At 39.1% G+C, this 27,178-nt stretch overlaps 1 protein-coding gene across 1 annotated transcript in view; it reads left to right on the top strand.

Annotated features, from left to right (window-relative positions):
* The window catches only part of uba6 (ubiquitin like modifier activating enzyme 6), a 147,187-nt gene that overhangs the window by 33,551 nt on the left and 86,458 nt on the right, over positions 1-27,178 (top strand). The window contains exons 5-11 of the mRNA XM_078570336.1: positions 3,484-3,578; positions 8,157-8,268; positions 13,186-13,266; positions 15,365-15,487; positions 19,626-19,749; positions 24,025-24,128; positions 24,953-25,015. Coding sequence (XP_078426462.1) covers positions 3,484-3,578; positions 8,157-8,268; positions 13,186-13,266; positions 15,365-15,487; positions 19,626-19,749; positions 24,025-24,128; positions 24,953-25,015 — 702 coding nt within the window. The remainder of the gene's footprint in view (positions 1-3,483; positions 3,579-8,156; positions 8,269-13,185; positions 13,267-15,364; positions 15,488-19,625; positions 19,750-24,024; positions 24,129-24,952; positions 25,016-27,178) is intronic.

Raw genomic sequence — 27,178 nt, 5'->3', positions numbered from 1 at the left:
CTTCTGGAAGTCCATATAAGTAACATTGAAAGGCAGTCCCCTATCCGCTACCTTGGTCACGTCTTTCTATCCACTACTTTGATCACCTCTTCAAAAAGTTAAATCAGGTTTGTCAGACATGATCTATCCTTTACAAATTCATGCTGACACTCTCTGGTGAGCTGAGAATTTTCAAGGCATTCAGTTACTTCATGTCCTTAATTATGGATTCCAGTAATTTCATGACTACAGACTTGAAGCTAACTGGTTTGTAATTCCTTGGCTTCCCTCTTTTTTTTCTTCATGGAGTAACTTGCACAATTTTCCAATCTAAAATAACAGTTCCTGAGTCTAAAGAACTTTGGAAGATTATAGTTCGGCATCTGCAATGTCCTTGCCTACTTCCTTTAAAACCCTGGGATGGAAGCCACATGGTCCTGAGGATTTGTTACTCATTGGTGCCATTATTTTCTTCATTCCTGTTATTTTACTTTAATTTTGGTCAGATCCTGACCCATCATTACTAATTTCCTTGGTATGTCCAGCCTTCTGACCTTTTCATCTACTGTAAATACCGACACAAAATAATTATACAACATATCTGCCATTTCATAAACTATATACCTCCCTTTATCAATTTTCAAGGGGATCACATTGCTGCTGACTACCTTTTTCCTAATGCAATTACAAAGGTTTTTTTTGATATCCCTTAGATTCTTGTCTTAGTACCTGTTTTGTCACTCTTTGCTGTTCTTTGTATCTTTCATTTTGGTTTTTTTTTGCATTTAGCATGAGTTTTTCTTTTAGTTTTCTGTTGTCTTTTGCTTTAGTTGTCTATGACTTTTTTTGGGCAGGTAGAGCTCTAAAACTATTTTAGGCTGCTCCCTTGATGATAATAGGACACATTGCAGAAAACTATCCTAGCCACACACATGAAACTCACTACCTTTCTGACCTTTGGTGATGGAGAAGATAGTGTTGGAAGTTTAGATGGGGGACATAAGGCTTGAAATTGCAAACAGCCTGATTCAGCTTGAGATGGTTGCCGGGGATTGAAATTGGTGGCAAGGGTTTCTGCCATGGGATAAAAATTATGTTTTGGTCTTCCTGCTTTTTAGCTGGAGGAAATTGAAAGTTTATATAAGACTAATGGCTGCATTTTGGATCCTGATGCTAAGGAAACCCGTGTCGGGCAGCCGCAAAAGAAAACGGGGAGGGACCACAATTTCATATTTCCGGGCAGATTTGTGCCAGCCCCCATTTTGTCCAGAGCAGGAAACATAATGGGTCACGACCAACGTTCATGCAAAGTCAGCATCACCATTTTAAAAGCATGTCTGAAATGCAATTTTCTGAGACATCGGTATTTTCATCAAGGTGTTGCCTTCAGAAGAGCGTATGAACTATATCAGGTTGCTAGAGGCCCTTCACTAGAGTGAAAATGTTCTCTACTTGCTAAAAGTAAACACCTTTTTCCAATACTTAACTGAGAAAGAGCTAGAAGAGTTCCTGAAGCTGCACCTGGACAGGTTGGAGGAGGAAGCTTCAACTTTGTTGAGCCACTAGCTAGGTGGCAAGCATTGACACTATGCGACAAGGTTGTAAAGGGCCTTGAGACGCACAAATATTGAGAGGTGCAGCAGGTGAGCTGGGCTGCTGTGGTCACTTGCAGAGTTATGCTGTGAGCTACTGTATGTTGATTTGTTAAAGTGCAAACTCTTGCTTGGCAGAGCAGTGGAAGGCAGATATGGCAGAGTGCTCTAGGCCAAGATTTCAGAGGCATGAGATGTGTGTACTATAGTTTGAGAGTTCACTAACGGATTGTTCATAATGGGCCAACTCTCTCAGGGTAATTATATTTCAGCCGTCAATCATGTGATCTATGACTAAGTATTTGCTTGTCAAAGGTTAGTTACCTGGTCAACAGTGGTTTTTATCTTCCTTCGAGAAGTTTGTTGCTAGGTAGAGGATTCTGATTGAACAGTAGGCAGATCTTTTATTGGGCCAGAGACAGGATGCACCCAACCTCATTCCCAACGGTTTTTGGCCCCGCATGCGTATCTGCACTGGTTTTTGGGAGGCAGCCTTGATGACTCCAACCTTCCCCTGACTCTTAAAGATGAAAATAGCATGTGCGTATGCATTAAATCAGACCTTGAGAATGTTATGACCCGAACTATGATTCCCATGTCAATGGTGAAATCCAGCCCTATATGTCAAACAAGTAGCCTGACAATACGTTGCCAGTGGAAGGATAGAGAGAAGAGGTAGAGAGGAATTGCTGAGTTTCATCATTGCACTCATCAAAGCTGGTTCCATGTTTACAGATATCACTGAGTAGCAACATATGCATGGGGAAGAAGGGGGGAGCCAACGATAAACCCTTGGGGAACTCCATAAATAATGGTGTTGGGGTGGGAAAAGAAGCTATTGCGATGTTCTAGCTAAAGTCTGATAGGCAAGAGTGGAATCAAAGTTGATATTCATCAATATTAAATATAGCGTTTCCTACCAACAAAAAACGAAGCTTGGTGAAAATGGAGTAAAGTTAGCTCACAAATGTTGATGAGATATATTTTAATACTAGCATAAACTACAATGTGTTTCAAAGATTTAACATGCCTTGGTTTATAAATGACATTCCCAGTAATTTATTCATTCCCTGAGCCATTCAGTGTGCCCCATGACTCGAACTGCCGTGTGGTCCTTTATTAATTAACAGCTTTTGTGTCGCTTTCTTTTTCTGACATTGCAAGATATGATTATGATAAGCCCCTAAACTTTGATCAGTGATGTTCAAATCTGACGTACAGAAGGCAAAAACACTCAATTTTCACATTATGTTGCGAACAATCTAATTTTTAAAAAAAGACTTAACAAGAGTTATCAGGAAAATTGGAAAAAACAGTACCAGAAAACCTGTCAGTTGGAAAACAGCTTGCTTGCTTCTATAATGAAAATTGAAAACTTTTGAGTTTGGCCACAAATTGAAGTCTAATTTTGATGTGAATGTCCTTAATTTTTTGGGCCATCACCTCCTTAAAAAATATATATAACTACACATGTAACTGCAAGGTAACATATCTGCCATATTTCCCACATTAAAGCATTGGCCACACTTCATTGTGTAGTACTTCATTGGTTGCAAAGCATTTTGGGACATCCTGTGGTCATGAGAGGTGCTATGTAAATGCAAGTTGTTTCTTTTTCTATCCCCTTTTTTTCTTCCTCCTTTCTTTCCATGATGAGGATTTAAATAGATTTCCCAGCTGCTGCTTCTATCCCTATTTTGTTCCCTAGCTAACCTGCTTATTTGATTTTGACTTGGCACACATTACTTGTCTGCAACTCTTTCCACATGTGAAGGCAAGAGATGGCATTGATACTACAAGAAAAGTGTATCCTTTTAAATTTCAGATATTTGTAATGTTTAAGGTTGCATTCCCTTGTTTACAGTGATGATATATACTGTTTTGTGAATGCGTTTCTTTCTCTTTGGGCTAGACACTGACCATCCATGACACAAAACCATCTGAAACTTGGGACCTAGGCACTAACTTCTTTCTGCATGACGATGATGTGGCCAGTCACAGAAACAGGTGAGCATTACATCAGCGATGCTGAAAATCTGACAAGCTGAAATAAACTCAAACCTACTGTACAAAAGATATTTAACTCTTTCATCTGTACAAAATATCTATTTATAAAATATCAGTGCACCCAAAGTGAATTTCTATATTTTTTGAATAGTTAATATTGGATAGGATATCTGAGTAATTATACAAAATTATACCATACTGTTTTGTTTCCGACCATCATACAAGTTAAAAGTCAGCATGATACTGGGAGGATTATGACATTGTTGCTGTTGATCTGTGATTATAACTTGATGTTCTGATAATGTAAAAATACTTCATTAAATCTGCAGTAACACATGCTGTTGGCTACTGAACCCTGTTGAGGTGTTTGAGTTCAGCATTTGGTCTAATTTGCACATCTGCAAGGGGCAAATTCACAATGTAACGCTTCCAATTGACTTATTGATTGTTCACAGCTCTTAAGAGCTTAGTTCCTTTTATCATTAAATGACAACACTATCTGAATTCTTTCATAGATTGTCAACTCTGATTTCAGAATGTCAGTTGGTAGCACATTTGCCTTCTGAGTTTAAAGAGTGGGTTCGAGTCTCACTCCAGACACATGAGCAGATTAGCCAGACCAACACTGCAGTGCAGTAAAAGATCATAAGACGTAGGAGCTGAAGTAGGCCATTCAGCCCATCAAGTCTGCTCTGCCATTCAATGAGATCATGGCTGATCTGATAATCCTCAACTCCACTTTTCTGCCTTTTCCCCATAACCCTTGATTCCCTTACTGATGAAAAATCTGTCTATCTCAGCCTTGAATATACTTAATGACCCAGTCTCTACAGCCCTCTGCGGTAAAGAATTCCACAGATTCACTCCACTCTAATGCACAACCCCTTACTTTGAAATTATGCCCTCTGATCCTAGACTCTCCCACAAGGGGAAACAACCTCTCAAGAGCCTTGACAGTAGATGCTAAGAATCTTATATATTTCAATAAGGTCACCACTCATTCTTCTAAACTCCATTGAGTACAGGCCCAACCTAGTCGACCTCCCTTCATAAGAAAATCCCTCCATGCCCAGAATCAACTTAGTGAACCTTCTCTGGACTGCCTCCAATGCCAGTATATCTTTCCTTAGATAAGGGGACCAAAACTGTTCACAGTATTCTAGGTGTGGTCTAACTAGTACCTTGTATAGATTTAGCAAGACTTCCCTATTTTTATACTTCATTCCCATGGAAATAAAGGCCAACATTCCATTTGCCTTCCCTGTTGCCTGCTGAACCTGTATGTTAGCTTTTTGGGATTCATGCACGAGGACTCCCAAATCGCCCTGTGCTGTAGCTTTCTGCAGTCTTTCTCCATGTAAATAATATTCAGCTCCTCTTCTTCTTGCCAAAATGCATAACCTCACATTTTCCCACATTATATTCTATCTGCCAAACTTTTGCCCACTCAATTAACCTGTCTGTATCCCTCTGTAGACTCTTTGTGACATCCTCACCGCTTGCCTTCCCACCTATTTTTGTGTCATCTGCAAATTTGGTGACAGTACATTCACTTCCCTCATTCAAGTCATTAACATATATTGTAAATAATTGTGGCCCCAGCACTGATCCGTGTGGCACTACACTAGTTACAGGTTGCTATCCTGAAAATGCCCCCCTTATCCCAACTCTGTCTTCTCTTAGTTAGCCAATCCTCTATCCATGCTAATACACTACACCATGGGCTCTTATCTTATTAAGTAGCCATATATGCGGTACCTTATCAAACGTCTTTTGGAAATCCAAATATATTACATCTACTGGTTCCCCTTTATCTATCCTGCTTGTTACCCCCTGAAAGAATTCTAATAAATTTGTCAGGCATGAAGCCATGCTTGATTATATTATGCATTTCTAAATGCTCTGCTATTAAATCCTTTATAATAGACTCCAATGTTTTCCAATGACGAATGTTAAGCTAACTAGGCTATAGTTACTTATTTTTTGTCTCCCTCCCTTTTTGAATAAGGGTGTTACATTGGCAGTTTTCCAATCTTCTGGGACTTTTCCAGAATCCAAGGATTCTTGAAAGATTACTACTAGTGCATCCACTATCTGTGTTGCTACTTCCTTTAACATCCTAGGATGCAACTCATCAGGCTCAGGGGACTTATCGGCCTTTAGCCCCATTAGTTTCCCTAGTACATTTTTCTCCAGTGATAGTTGTTGTTTTTATTTCCAACCCCCACTTTTGACCCTTGATTATTTAGTATTATTGGAATGCTGTTAGGGTCTTCTTCCGTGAAGACTGACGCAAAGTATTTATTCATCTCCCCTGTCATTTCCTGGTTTCCCATTATTATTTCCTCAGCTTCATTCTCTAAGGGGCTTCTGTTCACTTTGGCCTCTCTCTTCCTTTTTATATATTTAAAGAAGCCCTAACTATCCGTTTTTATATTTCTTGCTAGTTTACCCTCAAAGTTTATTTTCTCCCTCTATTTTTTTGATCACCTTTTGTTTTTTAAAACTTTCCCAATCATCTGGCTTATCGCTGATATTTGCCACGTTGTATGTTTTTTCTTTCAATTGGACACTATCCTTAACTTCCTTGGTTAACCATGGTTGGTTTATCCCCTTCCAAGAATCCTTCTTTCACACTGGGATATATCTTTGCTTTGAGTCACGAACTATTTTCTTAAACATCTGCCATTGTTAATTAACTGTCTTTTCTGCTAAACTCCTTTCCCAGTCCACTCCAGCCAACTCTGTCCTCATTCCTTTGTAATTACCCTTATTTAAGTTTATCACCGTTGTTTCTGACCCAAGTTTCTCACCCTCAAACTGAATGCTAAATTCTACCATGTTATGGTCACTGTTTCCTATTTGACCTTTTACTCTGAGATCATTTATTAAACCTGCCTCATTACACGTTACCAGATCCAAAATAGACTGATCCCTGGTTGGATCCACAAGATATTGCCCTAGGAAACTGTCCTGAATACATTCTACAAATTCTTCCTTGTGGCTACCTCTGCCAGTTTGATTTTCCCAATCTACATGAAGATTAAAGTCACCCATGATTAATGTACTGCCTTTTTTACATGCCCTCATTATCTTATGTATTCTCTGCCCTACAGTATAACTACTGTTTGGGGGGCCTATAGACTACTCCCACCCGTGTCTTCTTCCCCATGTTATTTCTTACCTCTGCCTTTATGGATTCTACATTTTCCGATCCACGATCATTTCTTGCTACTGCAAGTATCGATCTCGTACTAACAAAGCTACCCCACCACCCTTTCCTTCCTGCCTGTCCTTTCAACAAGTCACATACCCCTGAATATTTATTTAGTTCTCAGCTTTGATCTCCTTGTGACCATGTCTCCGCAATTGCTATAAGATCATACCCATTAACCTCTATTTGTGCTGTTAATTCATTTATTTTGTTCCATGCATTTAAGTAAAGAGCCATTAATTTTGCCTTTTTACTATTTTTTTCCCCCTTTGACACTATTTGCTGGTTTATTTTATTGTTTGTACACTCTGTCCCTTCCTGTCACACTCTGAGTATCAATACCTAAATAGCTGCCCTGCAATGCTGTCATATTCTTTTGCTTTGTTAGCCCACGTATCGACCTTATACTTAACAAGCTATTTTTTTTAAAAAAGAGAAAAAAAAGACTAGAGACCTAAACACAAACTAATGACCTTATTTTTACTTTAAATACTAGAAATACTCACTAATGAGAGTTGCACTTTTGCCATCTTTCAGATGAGACATTACCCTGAGGCCCCATTTGTCCTCTAAGGTGGATGTAATAGATCTCAAGGCACAATTCACAGAAGAACAAGGGAGCTCTCCCTGGTGCCCTGGACAGGATCTATCCCTCAACCAACATCAATAAAACAGCTCGTTATCTCATTGCTCTATGTGGGATCTTGCTGTGTGCCAATAGGCTACTGCATTTCCTACATTGCAACACTTAAAAGGAATGAATTTGTTGTAAAGCATTTGGGATAGCCTGAGGCCATGGAAGGTGCTATTTAAATTGAAGTTTTGCCATTCCTCCCTCCCTTTCCTTTCCTTTTTTAAAATTTTTTTTTTCTTTTCTATAAATAAGGAATAAAAGATTTTCTAGCTTTTTCGCATATCCTTATTTTGCACCCCCGTTTAAACCCATTTGTTTAATTCTGAACTGGAACTTGACTGCTCGCATGCTATGTGGTTCTGCATGTCAGAAGAAGGAAGTACAATTTTCTTATTATCTGTAACTGTTTCTGCACGTGAAAGCAAGTGATATTTCAAGAAGAGTACTTCTTGTTTTTAAAACTTCAGATATTTGGTTTCTTTCCTTTTCAGTAAGTGTTTTTCACAGTAAATTATTGCGGAAGCAAATTCTTCTTCTTACTTATTTCCAGAGCAGTAGGATATTTGACATTTGCTGGATGCAAATATTTGCTCCAACCTCATGCCCTGTCTGAAAGTATCTATCCAGTTTTACATGATTTACAAAGCCAGTAAAGGTATAGGCAAGAATTCAGAAAGTTCATTGAAATGTTCTGAAAAGTGACTCGTTTCTCGATTTGTTTAATTCACAGAGCTAAGGCCACTGTTTTACAACTTGCAGAGTTGAATCCTTATGTCCAGGTCAATATATCCAATATACTTTTGGATGAAAATACAGACCTTGGCTTCCTGCAGCATTATCAGGTAATAAGCCAAGATTTTAAAATAAACCGTTACTTTAGCCTGTCCATCCTTATCTCTGCCAAATACCCATGGAGCTGTACTTTGCTTTTTGTCTTGACTTTATTTTTAGCTGATTAGTATTTGTTTATACTGCCTCAGCACTAAAATGATCTAAGTTTGTATAGTCTTCCTGTTCTTTCTTGCATTATATTGTTACATGAAAGGTTGGCGTATCATGTTCTGATGTGAGGTTCTCTTAAACTTAAGTTGACAATCCCCTTCCCTTGCACAAACTAACTACTGTTGCTTGACATTTTGGTTTTGGTCCTATCCACAAAAAGCCTACAAGGCCTTGGAGGAATTTGAACACAAGGATGAGAATTTTAAATACGACGTGTTTGTGAGCTGGGAACCAGGGGCAATGGGTGAATAGGATTTTGTGTGTGTTAAGATGTGGATAGCAGAGTTTTGGATGATTGCAAGATTGCAAGAGTGCAATGTGAGCAATAGGTTAGGAGAGCATTGGATAATTGAGTCGAGAGAATGAAGGCATGGCTGATGTTTCAGTGGCAAATGAGTTGTGGCAGGGTGGAGACAGCCGATGTTATGGGGTTGGTAGCAGCCAGTCTTGATGGAGAGGATATAGGATGGGAAGCGCAGTCAGAGATCCTCGAGTGGGATGCAGTTGACTTGTTGATCAGGTGAAGTCAGCATAGAGCGTCAGTGAACTAATGTCCAGGTTCAGAGACAAATGTAGAGGGTTACTGAATTCATGAATTGATTGAGGGGCCAGTTATGAGTGAACATACTGTTAGAGGTTTGTCCTTGGCAAATGAAGTGGTGAGAAGAATTGACCATGGGCCAAAAAGGTTGTTGGTCCAATGGAAGTAATTTGTTGAAAGGTCTCAGACAGAGACTAGGGCTAATGAGATTGTAAAATGAACCTTTATTGGCAGGATGTGAAATGTGGCATTCCCCAGGGATCTATACTTGAGACCTCAGTTTTTCACATGTATATCAATGATTTGGATGAAGGAATAGATAGTTGCATGTCCAAGTTTAGAGGTGGTTCTAAGTTAAAGACATAGTATGGCGTGTAGATGGGAGCAGAAAGTTACAAAAGAACATAAATAGCTTAAATGAAAGGGGAAAAATTATGGCAGATAGAGTTCAATGTGGGGAAATGTGAGGTCCTCCATTTTGGATCCAAGAATGCCAAATTGGAAGATTTTCTTAATGATAGGCTAGGAATGAGAGAAGAGAAAAGGGCTTTGGGAGGCATGGGTGCAAAAATCACTTAAAGCTAGTGCATGGTGTAATAACCTTTGACCTGGCAGCGGTATAATAGTAAAGAAAATTTGTAATTTCTTTCAAGGGAATCTGTAATTGTTTTTAAGAATGTTTGAATAGGACATTTGAGTTTACATCAATTGTTTAGCAATCAATTGTAATTTTCTTGAATACTAAGAACAACTAATTCATGTGACCAAGTGACTCTTGACCTGGAAGTAGTACCAACAGGAAGGAAGTTAAGATACTGACACTGTGTGGCTGGCAGATGCAAAGGAGAGCTACAAGCCAGGAGACCTGGAGGGTGAAGGCGATCAGTACACAGATGCAGCCGCAAAGAGAAAGCAGATAGACAAAAAGAGGAACACACCAAATTCTTGAGGAGAAGAAGCAAATCTCTCAGGAAGAAGTTTTTTTTTACTGTTTAGCAGAAAAGGAGACAGGAGCTCTTGCAGATAATGTGTGAGTTGGCTTAAAAAGGTCTAAAAACAGGAAAGCTGTGTGAATTGCTCAGAGAAGCTAAAGAGCTTGGGTGTTTTCCCAGAAGTAGCCAAACTGTGAACCGAGTTATTGCTTGGTTGATTGAAAGGGAACTCTGGAAAGCTACGCCATCAGGGCTGTTATGTACTTTACTGATGATAATCGTACCTGTGAAACTCAGCTGTTATTGGATAGGACTCCTGAGCTACCCTGCTTGAATAATGAACAGCATATTGTGGATCTGTGTAGCTACACGGTGTTTCATGCCTGTGGGGAATGATGCAAATACTTGTGTTTGCGTAAGATGTATCAAACGAAATTTACCTTTTTTATTTGAAGGATCATTTTCCTGTTAATTCATGTTTAGCTTCCATTGGTTCTGGTTCATGTTAAAGTAAAAGTTACAAAAAGTGGAATCTTGCTGGAAATCTTTTCATTTGGTGATAATTTAGTAAATTTGGTTATAAATAGTAGTTTAGTCATACAGAACTTGAGTATTGCTGAAAAAATGACATGCTATCAAAGCTTTTTGTCTTGCACTTACCAGGACAGCTCATAAGATAAACCAAAAGTGAAAGGAACTGCATGAGAAGAGAGTGCTAATTGGTTGGCAAGGGTACTCTGGTAGAGGCGTTGTCATGGAGAATGCAGCAGAGAACAGTTAACTTGTCCAGCTTCTGTTCAAATTCAGACCAGGCAGGTCAACTCTGGTCAAGGCATTGCCATGAAGAAAGAACCAGGATATGGTTAATCCCAAACTTTTGTTTAGTTGGAAAAGGCGTAATGCGTGGATATGCTCCTGCCTGTACAGGCTAGGGTCCTGTGTGTGAATACATGTAGCTTCTGGCATGTGTAAGTGAGCCATACTGCAAGCTTGACTGATAATCTTAAATTGGTTCTCAGTGCAATTCTTAGCACAATCCAGATTGTTTTAGCAAGTTGTTGTCCAGCCGCGGAATCACATCTAATGTTGGACACTGTTTTGAGTTTTGTAAGAGTGGGCTAGTTGGGTATTGCTTGCTTGTTGCAAACAGCCGAAAGGACATGCTGTTTGATATAACCCACCAGTCATTGGGATGTACAGCCTACAACCTGGCATCATACCTGCACTGGAATTAATATATCTCATTACTCATTCATGTGAGAGGCAGAACGTTTTTTGGCTTGACGGGAGCATCTTGTTAGTGAATCCCCACAGGGATCATTAAAGGTACAAAAAATATCGGAAAGGCTAATGAAATGTTGACCTTTACCGCAAGTGGCTTAAATGCATAGAGGTGGCAGTAATTCTTCAGTTGTACAGAGCCTTGTTTAGACTCCATCTGGAGTACAGCACTTAGTTTTGGATGCTGAACCTCAGGAAGGATATGTTAGCTGTAAAGGCAGTAAATCTGGCACAGATGCACCCCAATGATACAAGGCCTTAGTGTTAAGCGATGAGGATAGGTTGTATAAACATGCCTTGTGTTCCTTTGAGTTTAGAAGGCTGAGGGGAAATTTAACTAGGTGTTAGATGCCAAGAAATTATTTCCCCTGGTGGATGAATCCAGATCAAGCAGGCACAATCTTAAAATTAGAGCTGGATCATTTAGGAGTGAAATCAGGAAATGCTGTTTGATACACATGAGAGTAGAAATCTAGAATCCTTTTCTCCCAAAAGGCTGTGGATGCAGAAATAATTTAAATTTTAAGATTAAGATAGGATTTTGTTTGCCAAGTTTATCCAGGGGATCGTGGATTAAAAGGTGTGTCATTAAGATATAATAATGTAATTGGAATTTATTGTAAATTAGTGGTATCTGTGTCTAAGTGTGTATGTGAGAAACTTAATCGGATTAAAAAGGCAGCTGGTCCGAAGGCTTTGATGTGTTAGAAGGTGGACTAGGTTTGAAATGTTAAGTGGTAAACATGGGAAGTTTACAATGTAAATTGTAAAAGAATATTTGCATTTTTAAATAAACCAGACTAGATTGTTTCAAAGGAGGGGTGAAGTGTGCCACCTAGCAAGTGAAGTTCAGAAACAGTGTGTTTATTTTTCCCAAAGATTGCTGGTAAAATTGGTACTATGATAAATTTTTATGATCAGGGAGGTAAAGTGCAAGGGCATAGTGAAACAATGGGAATTTGCATTCAAAGGGGAAAATATGTATAAAAAAGAGATGGTTGTGTGTAAAGGCAGCCATTTTAAGATCTAACAAGTGCGAAAAACCTTCAGTATCTAGGCCTCAAGCTGTTGTCTACAATGAACTGAAGTTAAGAAAACTCACTTTGAATTGGATTGTTCAGGGTATCATGCTTCTTTGCCTGGGTCTTTTAAAATATATGTCTTGCTGTTGCTGTAACCGAGTCATATTAATTAGGGGATTTAAATTTGTAGACATGTATGTATTTAAAATCATTTCTCTTTTTAATAAATGTTTAACCTAGTTTTGGTTTTGTAAAAAACCTATAAGGCTCGGTGGTCTTATTACTACTGAATTCAAAACCCACATCTCAAAACACAAATTGCAAAAATAGTTGCGGTAGTGGCCTCAAGTTTCCCTCTGGGATTTGAACAACTCAGCATTTACCATCGGCTGTGCCATAACAGGTGGTAAATGGAGTTGAGGTGCAGATCAGCTATGATATAATTGAATGGTGGAGTAGCCATTAGGGGCTGAATGGCTTACTTCTGTTTTTAGGAATGATGGCCTCGTTGCTGAGTAGTGCACATCAACGGATTCAGTATTCCAAAGGAGGGATGAATAGAACCAGCAGCAGTGGGAATCGGGTGGAAAGCGGCAGAGGGAATGCAACAGAATAGCATGGGAACTAACAAGAACAGATCAGAGTTAGCTCAGCATAGAATGAAAAATTCCCATGAGAAGAGTAGAAAACTGAGGATGCAGGCCAGATACTAGAGTCAAGACCGTTTTTCAAAAAACACAGACTCTGTAGATATTAGGTCATCTTCATGATGATTTATATGGTGAACAAAAGAGATTTTTTCCCAAAGATGGGATGCCACGATTTGTCAGGTCTTCTCTAAGCTTAATTGAGAACTGGTAAGTTGGCCCCATTTGTTGGCAATACATTTGGACTGCAAGCAGTTTCACGATATGAAGCAACAGTCTTCTGAGAATAGTAGTAGGTTATATTCATATTGATTAGTCTTTTTTTCATTTGCAGTGTGTGGTTTTGACAGAGACTAGACTTTCACTTCAAAAGAGGATAAATGACTTTTGCCACGCACAGCAACCACCAATCAAGGTATGGTTCTTGTAGTACATATTGTCCCTCTATTCCAGTTCTGCAGTGATCAATTATGCAATGTTATAGTGGTTTGGCAGCAATAAAATTAGCGTTCTATGTTAAATGATATTGGAAAAAAAAAAGGGAAATAGGCACTGCCCTTCCATCACTTGAATATTGGCCTAGATCTTCAGCATTGCTGCTGCCCTTGAAGATTTTCTCAAGTCATACTACTGCACATTTCTTCCGGGATCTTCCAATCTTAGTTGACAGAGAATAGACAGCCTCCTGTCTAACTCCAATGAGTGGAGTAGAGTCAGGGAGGAGAGGACACGCCTACCTTTTATGGCAGCAGCTGCAGTATTCAGTTGAACTTTCAAATGCCTAGTTTTTTAATGAATGAATGTGAGTTAGTGGATGGTTGAGTGGGTGAGGTCTGGTTGGTGGGCGGGTAGATGGGTCTGGTCGGTGCTGGGTGGGATAGCTGGGTCTGGTCTGGTCGGGTGGGACGGTTGGTAGCCAGGTGATGGTGGGGGTAAGGGGTTTGGCTAGTCAAGTTGGGTTGGGAGTTGGTTGGATTGGGGAAGGTTCCGAACGCCAGGGAATTATCCCATCGAAAGTTTAGCCTTCCCTGGTGATTCCCACATATGTCTTCTGCAGCACATCTTCCATCATACGTATGGTCTACGATGATCTGGATTCCGGAAGGTTTGGGCCAATATTACACACAAATGTATGTGGGGGGAACCTACTGGGATAAAATAATCAGCATGTAATCGTAATGCATAAACAGCCGAGTTAAGGAGCCAGACAGGTTAATCGAAACACTGCATTTAGAGAGATTCCACTTAGGTTTTGATGGATATTTACTTCTAGGTGTTGAACTCCTGCTATTGTAAAAATTAATATGATAGATGCCGTGAGCATGAGATGGATATCAGAGTGTTGCATACAACACGTCATTCTGTCCAATTTCAGAATGCTGGTTTACTCTCGAGCCTGGAGCACAACTAAACACATTGGAAAACACTTTGTTCACAATATGTCTGAAGCCACGGCAGTGGGAATGTACTGTCCTGGCTGTCTAGAATCTGACGTGAAGCACTGATTCTGATGAATTGGTGTGTAATTGGTTTATATTAATCCGGTGCATTTTGCAATGTAGTACCAGCCATTTAAAACTACAAACCAGTATTCTGCATTACGGAGTGTTAAAGCCGAGGCAATTTAAGGCACAGACACCAATGGTGGAATGGTTAAAATCAGGGTTACACAAAGCCAAAATTAGATGAGCGCAGATATTTGAGGGTTCTGGGGCTGGAGGAGAATACAGAGATGGGAGGGGCAAGGCCATGGATTAGGAAAGAAGGATGAAACTTTTAAAATCAAGACATTGCTTGACCAAGAAACAAAAGTTCAAAAATCTTTATCAAGTCCTGCTCAGATTGCATTGTAGAATGTTTATGATATAGTTTTTCGCATGCAATACTGTTTCTTCTCTAACCTATTGAATGCCAAGATCCATAGTGATTGAAGGAGAATGCCCACCAGTATCTCCTCAAGGCAACTGGGATTGAGCAATAAAAACTGCTTTGCCTGTGCCATTCACATCCCGAGAACAAATAATTAACTGAATGACACGCTGCCTTTTTTTTTCTCTTCCTCGTTTGTTTTCTTTTTTTTATTTATTCATGAGATGTAGGCCCCACTGGCTAGGCCCACTCCAAATTGCCCTCGGGAAGATGGTGGTGAGTTGCCTTCTTGAACTGCCTTCTATTCTTAGTTTCTGTTTTGCTGTGTAGCCTCTTACATTATTCCAAACTTCTGCATTCATTTTAAAACAGATTTTGTTTGGCACTTTGAGATCCCAGATTTATTGGCTTAAAAATAACATTTGATTTCTGTTCCTTGAACCAAGGACTAATACTTTCTGTGGCTGCAAACACATTGTAAACTTGTTTAAAACTGCAGTGTGTAACTATAATCTGTGTCCATGTGCACAATAGGTCACAGCCTGAAGTCAGTCAGGAACTCAAGCATTTTATTTTTGAACTCCCAATACTACTGTATGCCTTAATGGTTTATCAATAGGAATTTTATGCATTTCATTTTCCAGTTCATTAGCGCTGATGTATATGGAGTGTTCTGTCGTGTGTTCTGTGACTTTGGAGATCACTTTGAAGTAGCTGATCCAAATGGAGAAGAACCAAAAGAAATCTTCATTCAAAATATCACACAGGTAATAATCTGCAGAAAATAATCACCTTCACTGACTTGCAGTATAGCTCACGACGCTGTTTATCCGGTGATAATATAGAAAAACATTGCTTGGTTCTTAAGCAGTGGAATCAAAGGAAGTTGTTGAATCAGATTATATACAGAGATAAACTTGACAGCTTTATTTTATTATTGATCAGAAACAAGATTATGAAAATGTGCCAAACCTTTAGAAATAGTTGATTTCCTCTGTCACTACTTAATTGTAGTGCAGGGGTTTGGAGTATGGCTCAAGGGTAGCATTGCAGCAGCAGGAAACAGGAGATAGTTAATTACTAGTCTCTTCCATTTAATGCTGTAGTGCTGGGAAGCTGTAACATGACAATTGTTCACCTGCTGTTACATTCTCAGGCTGGGTCAATCCTCTCATCCAGCAGCTTTCAGAAATAAGACCCTGTAGGCACACAACAGTAACCATAATAGGCACTGGTTCGGTTCAGCAGAGACTATGATTCGAAAAGGAACCCTACTGTTCTAAGTGCACAAAATGCTCAGTTATGTAGATAAATATAATATACACACCATAACCTACAGTAATGAAAACATCCAGTAATGATTGTGTGAATGATGTAGAGGTTTTGGGAGTAAGTGTATACAAGTGCCTTTGGCATGAGAATGCAGGACTAAAACGAAGAGGCCACCCACTTCCCCAACGTATTTGTCATTCATCCTATGACTTTCCATTATTTGATATGTGAAAATTGCTTTCTCAATGGCAAATATGTTTCTAATGATGAATAGAATGAATGTTCTATGAGAAGTGCAAAATTACAGCAGGGGAATTTACATAGCGTTTAAAATATTGGCTTATTTTTCTTCAACAAAGTAAATCGGTGTAGAATTTAAGCTAGTGTAGATAATGAATATAGACTATGCAGCAGCTTAATTAAGAATCATGCAGTTCTATGCACAGTAGCAACAGATCTGGGGGAGACAGTGCCGTAATGGTAATGTTGTTGGACTAGTAATCCAGAGGCCCAGGCCTAATGCTCTGGAACATGGGTTCAAATCCCACCATGGCAGCTGGTAGAATTTAAATTCAATTAATAGATTCAAAAAAATTAATTTTAAAAAATCTGGGATTGAAAACTAGTCTCACTAGTGAATATGAAACCATCATAGATTGTCATAAAAACTCACTTTGTGCACTGATGTCCTTTAGGGAAGGGAAACTGCCATCCTTGCCTGGTCTGCCCTATATGTGACTCCAGATGCCCAGCAAGCGGTCAAAATGCAATTGGGGATTGGCAACAAATGCTAGCGATGCCCACATCCCATGTAAGAATAACTAAAATTATAAAGCATAGGATGAGAAAAGGCCACCTGGCCCTTAAAACTGCCTCTTCCACACAGAATATGTACATATAATGGAGTGTGGTATCCCACCATTTTAACTTCCCAACGGAAAGTATTGCATAAACATTTCCTGATCCCAGGAAGTTAGCACCAAAACTTCAGTGTGTTCGTGCACCTCAATATCAACCCTAGCCTTGCACAAACTACTTTGTCTTGCTCATTAGGCCACAGCAGTTCTGAGCCACTTATAGAAAACTTGATTAGTAAGAGTACAATAAGAAATTAAGTAAAGAATTGTTTTCAAAAAACGTATTGGTGGTTTGTCAGAATATTAGATTTTATTTATTCTGGAACCTCTGCTCTCAACTGACAACAGCCGTATTGTTGGAATATGTAGCCTGCTGCCCTCCCTTGGATGTTAGTGTTTGCTCAGATTTCACACATTGCAGTGTTTTTGCTGTTCCTACTTTTCTGGAACAGTGTTGTCTGGTGAAGTCTACTTTCAATTATCAGAAGACATATTCACTAGTTCTAGATTGTTTTTGCTCTTGTCATTTTCTTTAATGAAATAATTTTCCTTGTCATCAAGATTTTCTGTGGCAACAAGTCAAGCATCCATTTAACAAGTTGTCGTTATAATGTAACATTTCTATTTGCATTGGTAAACCATGCTAGATTTGCAGCAGTTATTAGCATAGCAAAGTGCATATTCAAATGTTCTTTGATTTTCCCCTTCATCTTTTAATTTCAAGGACTTGAGTGTGAATCTCACCCTATTAATAACACCACACTGCATAGCTGTCTGATTGGAATGCTTTGTATTTTCAGTCAAGGTCCATTGAAAACTGTAAAATATTACTATATCTTGGCGACTGTGAAAGGCCACCTCCAATAAAGGGCCAAAATTCATCAGCCTGCATTTGGAGCTTTTACAAAGAAATGAAGAAAGTTAGCCAAGTGTTTCTGCTTTGGATGCAATTGGTGATCTGGGTACAAATGGCGCTCAATATTGTGCTAGTTTTCAGAAGTTATTTAGTTTTTTCCTAAAGTTTCCATTCAAACAAGTTTGCATATTGCTGAACGTAAAGTCTTCTATGAGCTGTAATCAAAACTATTCCTCATATTTAAGAGCAGTAACCTGGTACAGTTTTATTAATGCTGCTGAAAATGGGTTTCTCACAAAGTATTTTTTTATTGGTTCACCATCTGAATAACCCAATTTTAAATAACGGAAAATGACTTTAAGAAACTATGCAGAAACATTATTTTCATTGGTGTAAATTAATCAGTTTCTTAGTAAATTAGAAAAAAATAAAGAGCCTTCATGAAGACTGAGAAATGGTGCAATTAGAACAAACTTGCCATAGATTAATTCGACCTGGGGCATGACCAGTTTTGTAGGTAAGGCCAGCTTCTACCACAGTGAAACTAACCTAAACGATTGCAGCAACGCAATTTGTGCTTAAAATTGCTCATTCTTTTGTGCTGGTTCAACTGATTTTGGGTGAATTGCACTGAAAAAGTCACTGCAACCCAGTAGAAACTGCTGCTTATTGTATCTTATATAGTTACTTTTTTGGGGATTAGATAAGCAGTCTCTGGTATTAAATTGGAATACGCGATATGCTTTGTGGTGGAAGAAAAAAACTGAAAGTTAACCTACTTTGGCAGTCTGTGATTGGACACTTAAATCGGGCTGGTGTGGAACAGAAAGCGGATAATCAACAAGGTGACTTGGATCATTCAAAAGATTTGGGAGCTGCAATTCTTCCCACTCTGTGCCAGTTAGTCCCACTAACACTGCACTAGTGGTAGGGTGAGTTCTGACTGGACAAGCAGAGGAGTGATATAGTACTGCTTGCTCGTAAACTGTGCAGTTTGAACTGACCAAATTCTAACAGTACACTGGTGTACATGTAGTGATCTCTAAGCTTTAGATCTTGCCAATCTGCCCCTAACCTCTCCCAGCTTGACTGGGTGAGGTATTTAAATCTCTGCAAGAAGGTGTGTACACTCTATTTCAAGGAAGTAAATTGTGTGGATTTCTGTGACTTGATTTGGAAACATTTAAGCACACTGATGGGTTTTCCTGAATGTCGGACTTCCGGCTAATGAAGAAATGCAAGTTACATACAAATGCACCTTACTGAATTTAATAGTTTCGTTTTGTCAATTTTCTTTTCACTTTTGTGCAATGTGCATCATTTTCATTTGAAATCGCCTGTAGGCAACCTGACCCCAAGCACTGATCTGCAGCTGGTCAGAGTATGAAAGAAGTGTTTTATTGGTAAGTTATATAAGGCAAGGAAGACTGTATGATCTGTGATGTGTTCAATGGCAGTTACTAGGCAGCAATTTATATGCTGAAAGAGAATAAAAACAGCTGTCTGTTTTTTTCCAACATGTGGAACTTGCAGAAAATTAAAGGCCAGAAATTGTCAGCGCTGTTGCCGTATGAACATCTAATTCCTCCCTCTTTGTTCTGGCAACTTTAACTTATTTTAAATAGAAAGAGGAATATGATACAAGTTTGTTGAACATTTGTACAATAACTTCATTACAGCTATTGTCATAGTCCTGCAAGGTTTCTCAACTCATTGGGTGGATTAAATAAGGCATCCATGTACCAGTTTCTTCTTGTTATTGGTCACACTTGTTTATATAAATTAAAATGTTCATACCAGGAGACTGTAAGCCTAGTTCAAACATAAAATATAATGTTGGGGGGTGGTGTTGTCATAATGAGTCTTTGCACAGCATAACTGGATGCACATGTTAATGCCACTGACCTTTTTCATTCACAGTCCAATCCTGGAATCATTACGTGCATGGACAATCATAATCATGGATTGGAAACAGGCCAGTTTGTAACTTTTCGGGAAATCAATGGGATGACAGAGTTAAATGAATCGATGCAGCAAGTAACTGGTATGCTCTTTCACCGGTGATATCGATTTGAATGGTGGTTATTTTAGAGGGGAATCTTATTGTAAAATGGGGTATTTTTAATATGAAATACTTCATTCATCCCCCACATGCCTTTTAATTTTAATAATTTTATCACCTGACTATAATCTGGTGCATCCAATATACTAACTCTCCTGCCTTCCTAGGAGAGCGTTCAATTGTTTCTTAGAGTCTAGTGTGCTAGCTTTAGCCACCCTTCCTGGCAATCTGTTCCAGGTATTGATTGAATTCTGTGGAAAGAGACCCATCTTGACATCTGTGCCCTTTACAACTGTGAGCCTGTGGCTGGCTTTTAGAAAGCTCTCCACAATATTTCCTATATATTAGGAAAATTTTTAAGTTTAGTTGCTTTATTTACATTTTGTTCCCTCCAGAATCAACTATTGCAATGCTTTTCATCTATTGCCTTCTGTAATCTTGAGTTTATCCAAAACTCTTTTGCCCATATGCTAACCTGCACCAAGTCCAGATTACCCATTCCCCCTTTGCTCACTGACCAATATTGATCCACCAGTGCCTTGATTATAAAATTGTCATTCATGTTTTCAGATGCTTCCATGGGCTTGCCCAATCCTACCTCTGTAACCTCCTGCAACCCTCTAAAATCTCTGCACTCTTCTAATTCTAGTCTTGTGACCATCCTCCACTCCCTTCACTCTGCCATTGGCAGCTGTGCCCTAAGCTCTGGTGCTTTCCACCACTCTTTTTTTTCCTTTTAAGATGCTTCTAAAATGTGCCTCTGACCAGTCTGTTAGTCAAATGCACCAACGTCTCTTCCTTTGCCTCGGTGTCAATATTTGCCAAACCATGTTCCTATGAAACTCCAGAAAGCCAAGTGGTGAAGGATAGAAATGGAGCCAATCTTTACACACTTCTATAGGTATATATTTACAGAAACACACATTCCAAAAATGCACCTCCTCATCCAACAATCTCAATTTCAGTCTGCTCCTTTTTATAGAGAGACAAATGAATTCCCAGTTAATGCTGCCATCTGCATGCAATTAAATACCATTAATATACAATGAACAGAAGGGCGCTTTCCTAATTTGAAGACACCATATAGATTTGAATTGCTGTTGCACATGGACACTGGTTCGATATGAAGCAAAGACTGGAAAGAACACCAGATCTATCTATAGTCTGCATGGATTGGCCTTCTCAATCCTGGAATTGTCAACAGTTTTTTAAAAAAAAACGTAAAAGCTAGATATTGGCTCATGTTTTCCAACATCAGGGAGATTGGCACCATATATCTTGCTGTCCAGCACACCAGTCTTGCTTCAGATATTGCTAGTTTTCTGATTTAGAATATGGCATAGAGGTGAATTAAGCACTCAGCACTGATCCAAGAGCTGAAATGACAGCACATTTGCCATCTAGAGCTGTGGGACAGTTTGAGTGAATAAAAGTTTATTGAAAAGTTCTGTGCTTGAATGATTACAAATCTTTTTGGACAGCAAAAATTTACATGACACACTGACTTTCCTGGAGTTGATGGGCTTGAATTGTTTTTAAGGTATATGTACTGCATAATTACATAATTGGTAGAAGCATTGCTGAGCAAATTAGAGTTAATAGAATATGTTGTGTCAGTGGCTTCAGTGAGGCTGAACACTGGAGAAAACAGGGAAAGGGTCATTTATAAAAACCAAGGTAGACACTCCAGTGCAGTACATAGGGAGCATTGCATACTAAGAGGTGCCATTTTTCAGATGAGATGTTAAATTGAGGCCCCGTCTGCCTGCTTAGGTGGATGTAAAAATCCCATGGCACTGTCTTGAAGAAGAGCAGGGGAGTTATCCCCAGTCCTGGCCAAGATCAGCATCACAGAAAACTATTATCTGGCCATTATCACATTGCTGTTTGTGGGAGTTTGCTGAGCGATTAGCTGCCATGTTTCCTACATTACAACAGTGCACTTCAAGATGTGTGGTCGCCATGAAAAGCACTATATAAATGCAAGTCTTTTAAAATTTGGCTGTTTTTGCTGCCAACACCGTGCATGCGCAGTTCTATGTGCGACTACCATCTTTATAGGGAGCAGTGTACAGCCGGGTGCTTGCACAGTCATCACTGACCCTGGAATTGCAAACATTACAGCGTTGGCAGCATCAAGCTAACACTTTTAACAACCCCCTCAATCCACAGGTTACCCTAGACCTCGCAGGCAGGGCTGGAAAGAGCAAGTGGCAAATGGGACCCACTCTGTTGACCCATTCTCATCCCAACCCCCCAATTAAAATGACACATCACATTGGTGACTTTTTAGAAATTTAGCTGGGGAGAGAGAGAGAAAGCAGGAGAGACAGAGTCAGGGAAATGGCTGCGCCCCGAGTGCCTGCCTGCTGCAGGGCTCAGGAAGCGTGGAATTGTTTGAAATTTCAGACCAGCCATTTAATTAGTTCAGAGAGATGGTCCACCTGGTTATGTTTCTTTTTTTGATTATACATGATTTTGGGGATACATGGGCAATGAAATAAGATTTATTATTAAAAGTTTGAAGACTGCCAAAAAGAAGCTGTCACCATTTGAAGGTGGATTTTGTGCAGGGGGCAAATGATGTCATTGGATTCTGCGCAAGCACTAACAAGCACACATGCGCAGACAGGTATCGATGGCTATCTTGCGTTGGCAGGAGATAGTGTTTAAATTCATATTTTAAATGAGCACTGAATATATGGCGTGGCAATATTAAAATTGGAAATCCCAAATGCAGGAAGTTGATACTCAAAAGATCACAATAGTTTAAACTTTGCAGCATTTTTAACAACTGGAGGTTAAACACAACCTTCGAGCAATAAACCACTTGGCTGCCAATCCATTGAGACCATTATTTTTAAGTCCTAACTGAAGATGTAAAAACTAGCTTAAATGCAGGAAATTAGGTTAAGGGCCATGATAATTACCTTATTACGTTTTCAGTGAGGGTAATAGAGTAGATGCGGAAAACTTTCAAAAATAGAATTGCATAATTAATGGAATAAGCCACTTATTCCATAATTTCCTCCTCTTTTGCACCATACAAGGGTCCCCATGACATTGATGTGCCATTACAATGGCACAGGTCCCCAGTAAAATTTGGGCCATTCATTCTAGTGGCTTTACTATTAAAACAGTAAAGAATATTTCATTGTATGTCACTGTTAACCCCCTTATAGTTTGATCATAGTGTGGATACTAAATGGTGCAGTTTATAAACACACAAGATCTTGCATTTATAAAGCTTTTTTCATAGCATCAGGATATTTTTCGTTTTATTTCTGAGCTGTAGTTACACTTTGCCTATAGAGCAATAGTAAAACTGGTCCTTAATTTTCATGGTTTTGATCAGATCCACTTGTTTCGTATTTCCAGATTATTGAATCGCCTTTGTTTATTTAAAATTCATTCTTGGGATGTGAGCCTTGCTGGCAAAGCCAGCATTTGTTGCTCGTTCATAGTTGCCCTGTGGATGTGGTTTTGTAATTTGATGCAACTGATTGGCTTGCCTGACCATGTCAGAGTGAAGTTATGAGCCAACTGCCTTTGGTGTAGAGTCACATGTGGACTAAACCTGGTAAGCAGGGAGGCTTTCCTTCATTAAAGAGGGCTGAGTGGCCTACTCCTCCTAATTCATATGTTCGTAACTGTAATACAGTTATTACAACCCGACATGGTCATTTTTGATAATACTAACTTGATTTTATTTCCAGCTTATTTGTTAAACTGCATTCCAAAACCTCCATAGTAGGATTTGAACTCGTTTCTTGGGATTAATAGTCTAAGCATCTGGATTACTGATCTAATTACACAATTAATATGATCAATGGGATTTTTTATGTCCAACAGATGAGGCCTCAATTGAATGTGTTTTTCTGAAAGATGGTATCTCCAACAAAGCAGTACTCCTTCTGTACTGCACTGAAGTGTCAGCCTAAATTATGTGCTTAACCTCTGGGGCAGGGTTTGAACCCACGATCTTCTGACCCACACGAGGATGCTACCACGAGCCATGGTTGACACCCAATCTTTTAAACATGAGTTTTTTCGTCATATAATAATTTATCATCCAATTGAGCATGACTTTTGTTTGAGGTTTTCATTGCTGAAATTTAAAAGCAAAATCGTGGAAGTCATTAGGATTTCCTTATAAATATCTTTTAATTAAGGTACATTATTTTTGTAACTTGTTATAATGGTTCTGTTTTGAAGTGCACTTCTATATGTTTCAGCATAGTCATTGTTTTTTTTCAGTTTTGTCCCCATATTCCTTTAGTATTGGAGACACTTCAAGCCTTACGCCATATTTACATGGAGGAATTGCTGTGCAGCTGAAAATGCCGAAACAATTTACATTTGTAAGTATTTTTGTTGCAATATAGCATAGAACTTAACATTGCCATGCCTATAAACCACATCTGCATAGAGACTTGAATGAGGTTTTGTACTATTTCTGGCTCATCTTCCAACCTGAAAGGACATATGCCTAAATACTTGGCCCTCAGATATCAAAATAGCCTCTTCCATTCTTAAATACAGGCTCTTTTGTGCTGAACACACAGCTAGCCAATTAGGCAACATCATAAATGCATACAGAGGTTTCCACTGAGGGTTGTCCTGACCATATTTTGTTGGACTTATACGAATTGTTGTTAATGTTTCTCTAGTGTGTACAATTTTTTTGTGTGTCTATGTTTTCCTGTTGGTTGTTAGACAAGAGTCTATCATTTTCAGTGATGGCTATTCTTATTAACATTAGTGAAAGAACTTGCACCATTTTGGATTGCAGCTCCCTTGTAAGAGATGGGGCTGTTGACAGAAGTTGTGGTTTGACCACTTCAATAGTTAGCTTCACAAAATGATTTCAGCCTCTGGATTTGCAGCCTCCTTCTCCTTCAGCCAGATGTTCTGTGTGGAGGATGTTGCACAGTAACCACCTAAGCCAATATGGTAAGAAATGTACATAAAGCAAGACACACTTTGCACAACATTGCAATAAGCCATTTGGCTCTTCTATTTAAATAACTGTTGAACTGGTGAATTGACCCAGGCTGAAACTAGTCTAAACCCAGTGGTTGATGTTTTATCCCATAGTTGCAATTCATTGAACACTTCTCTCTAACCATCTTTATATCTTTCTAATGTCATTGATTATCTTTTGTCGTTTCTTTCCTTATTTTAGGAAAACATGGAGAGACAACTTTTAAATCCTCAATGCGTGATCATAGACTACAGCAAACCTGAGGCAAGATTTTTTTTGGCTGTCTGCATTTTTGTTGCCATATATGCCATTAGCCCCAGAAAAAATTGAAGCATATTTTTAAAGAGACAGACACTATTTGGCATTGCTAATCTTAGAATTCTGATGGTCTGATTGAAACATAAGTGTCTCAAGTCCATCTGGCTGGTAAAACATATTTAGCTGGAATTGACTGAATGAAGAAAATACAGAAGTCTCTGATATGAAATGCCAATGGTTCGTGTTGGAACTTTGGCAGGAAGAAGGCTGGTGAGAAAGGGAGAGGAGAATTTTACCTCACTGAGCTTGATGCATACAATTTCTATTTGACTTTCTACAGTAGCTACACTTAGAGGTTTCTATCTTGACATTGATCCAAGCAGTAAGGTCACTTCTGAACTGAACATGCACATAATAAACAACCTGATAACCAAATGGACCTACCTTCACTGGCCCAATATTGCTATGAAGCTCCAGTAATGACTCTGAAATGTGCTGAAATATCTCTTTTCTCCTCAAGTCATTGACTTATACCGGGCTATGGTTCGTGGGTATAACAGCTCTCTGTTAATTTACCTAAATTATATTTCTTCATGTGTAAACATAAGCAGTGAATGACAATAGGCTCTTTCCCTTCCCTTGCTTAAAGCTATTTATAGTATACCTGCTGACCGTAACCCTCCCCTGCTGAGATCAGTAAACTGAATATAAACCTTAGTTTAAAGCTCAGTACTGTACCACACTTGGCATTTTAAAAGAATTCTTCTTTCAGGCAATGTGGGTGTTGCTGGCTAGACCAGCATTTATTGCCTATCCCTAATTGCCCTTGAAGATGGCGTTGAGCCACCGTCTTGATCTGCTGAAGTCCATGTGGTATAGGAACACCCACAGTGCTGTTAGAAAGAGTGTTTTGGGATTTGAAGGAAACAGTGAAGGAATGGCGATATAGTTCCAAGTCAGGATGGTGTGTGGCTTTGAGGGGAACTTGCAGGTGGTAGTGTTCCCATGCATCTGCCACCCTTGTCCTTCTAGGTGGTAGAGATTGCAGAGTTGGAAGGTACTGTCAAAGAAGCCGTGGTGAGTTGCTGCAAGGCACCCTATAGATCGTACACACTGCTTTGTCAAGCTTCTTGGTTGGAGCTGCACTTATCCAGGCAAGTGGAAAGTATTCCATCACACTCCTGACTTGTGCCTTGTAAAGGCAATGGGGAGTCAGGAGGTGAATTACTCACCACAGAATTGCCAGCCTCTGATCTGCTCTTGTAGCCGTAGTATTTATATGGCTAGTCCGGTTCAGTTTCTGGTCAAGGGTAAACCCCCAGGATGTTGATAGTGGGGGTTTCAGCGACGGTAATGCCGTTGAATGTCATGGGGAGATGGTTAGATTATCTCTTGTTGGAGATATTCATTTCCTGGCACTTGGGTGTCGTGAATTTTACTTGCCACTTATCAGCCTGAGCCTGAATGTTGTCCAGGTCTTGTTGCATATGAACATGGACTGCTTCAGTATCTGAGGAGTCGCAAATTATGCTAAATTGTGCCATCATCCGTGAACATCCCCACTTCTGACCTTATGATGGAGAGAAGGGCATTGATGAAGCAGCTTTGGAAGAACTAGAAATATAAAACAAAATTTCTTTCAAATTATCATTTTACTAATTTTCACAGTATCAAAGGTTAGATATTCCAAAATTAACTCAATACATAGTATGGGAAACATAATTTTTAATATTGTACTTATTTTCAGGCCCTGTGTGATGACAGTGATGAGACTAGCAGTTATCTATTTTAAACCCTTGAAAAAGAGAGTGGATGGTGAATGGAATTATGCATTGTTTAATAAGTCAATTGTATTCACCTCAATATTTTAGAAATTTAACCTTTCGCTCCTTGAAAGTTCTCCAGAGTGTAAAGTGTGTCCATGCCGGTATGTTCCATTTTACTCTAATGCAGTCTCTAATTGATCTGCTGGCCGTGCCAGACTAAATATTGATAACATTTAGGCTTTTTTTGACAGGAAATGAGGACCTATGAGAATATATTTTCCTTCATTTGAGACTTACTTAGTTATCTGTACTCAACGAGAAAAGGAGTGAATTATAAGTCATGTTTGTGTAGAAGGCAGTGAATTTTAAGAGCTGCTTATGAAACGACAAGAAAATGATCTGG

The sequence above is a fragment of the Cetorhinus maximus genome, chromosome 2 (genome assembly GCF_964194155.1).
Source record: "Cetorhinus maximus chromosome 2, sCetMax3.hap1.1, whole genome shotgun sequence".
In the NCBI taxonomy this organism is placed as follows: domain Eukaryota; kingdom Metazoa; phylum Chordata; class Chondrichthyes; order Lamniformes; family Cetorhinidae; genus Cetorhinus; species Cetorhinus maximus.
This window is presented reverse-complemented; position numbering and strand designations above follow the sequence as displayed.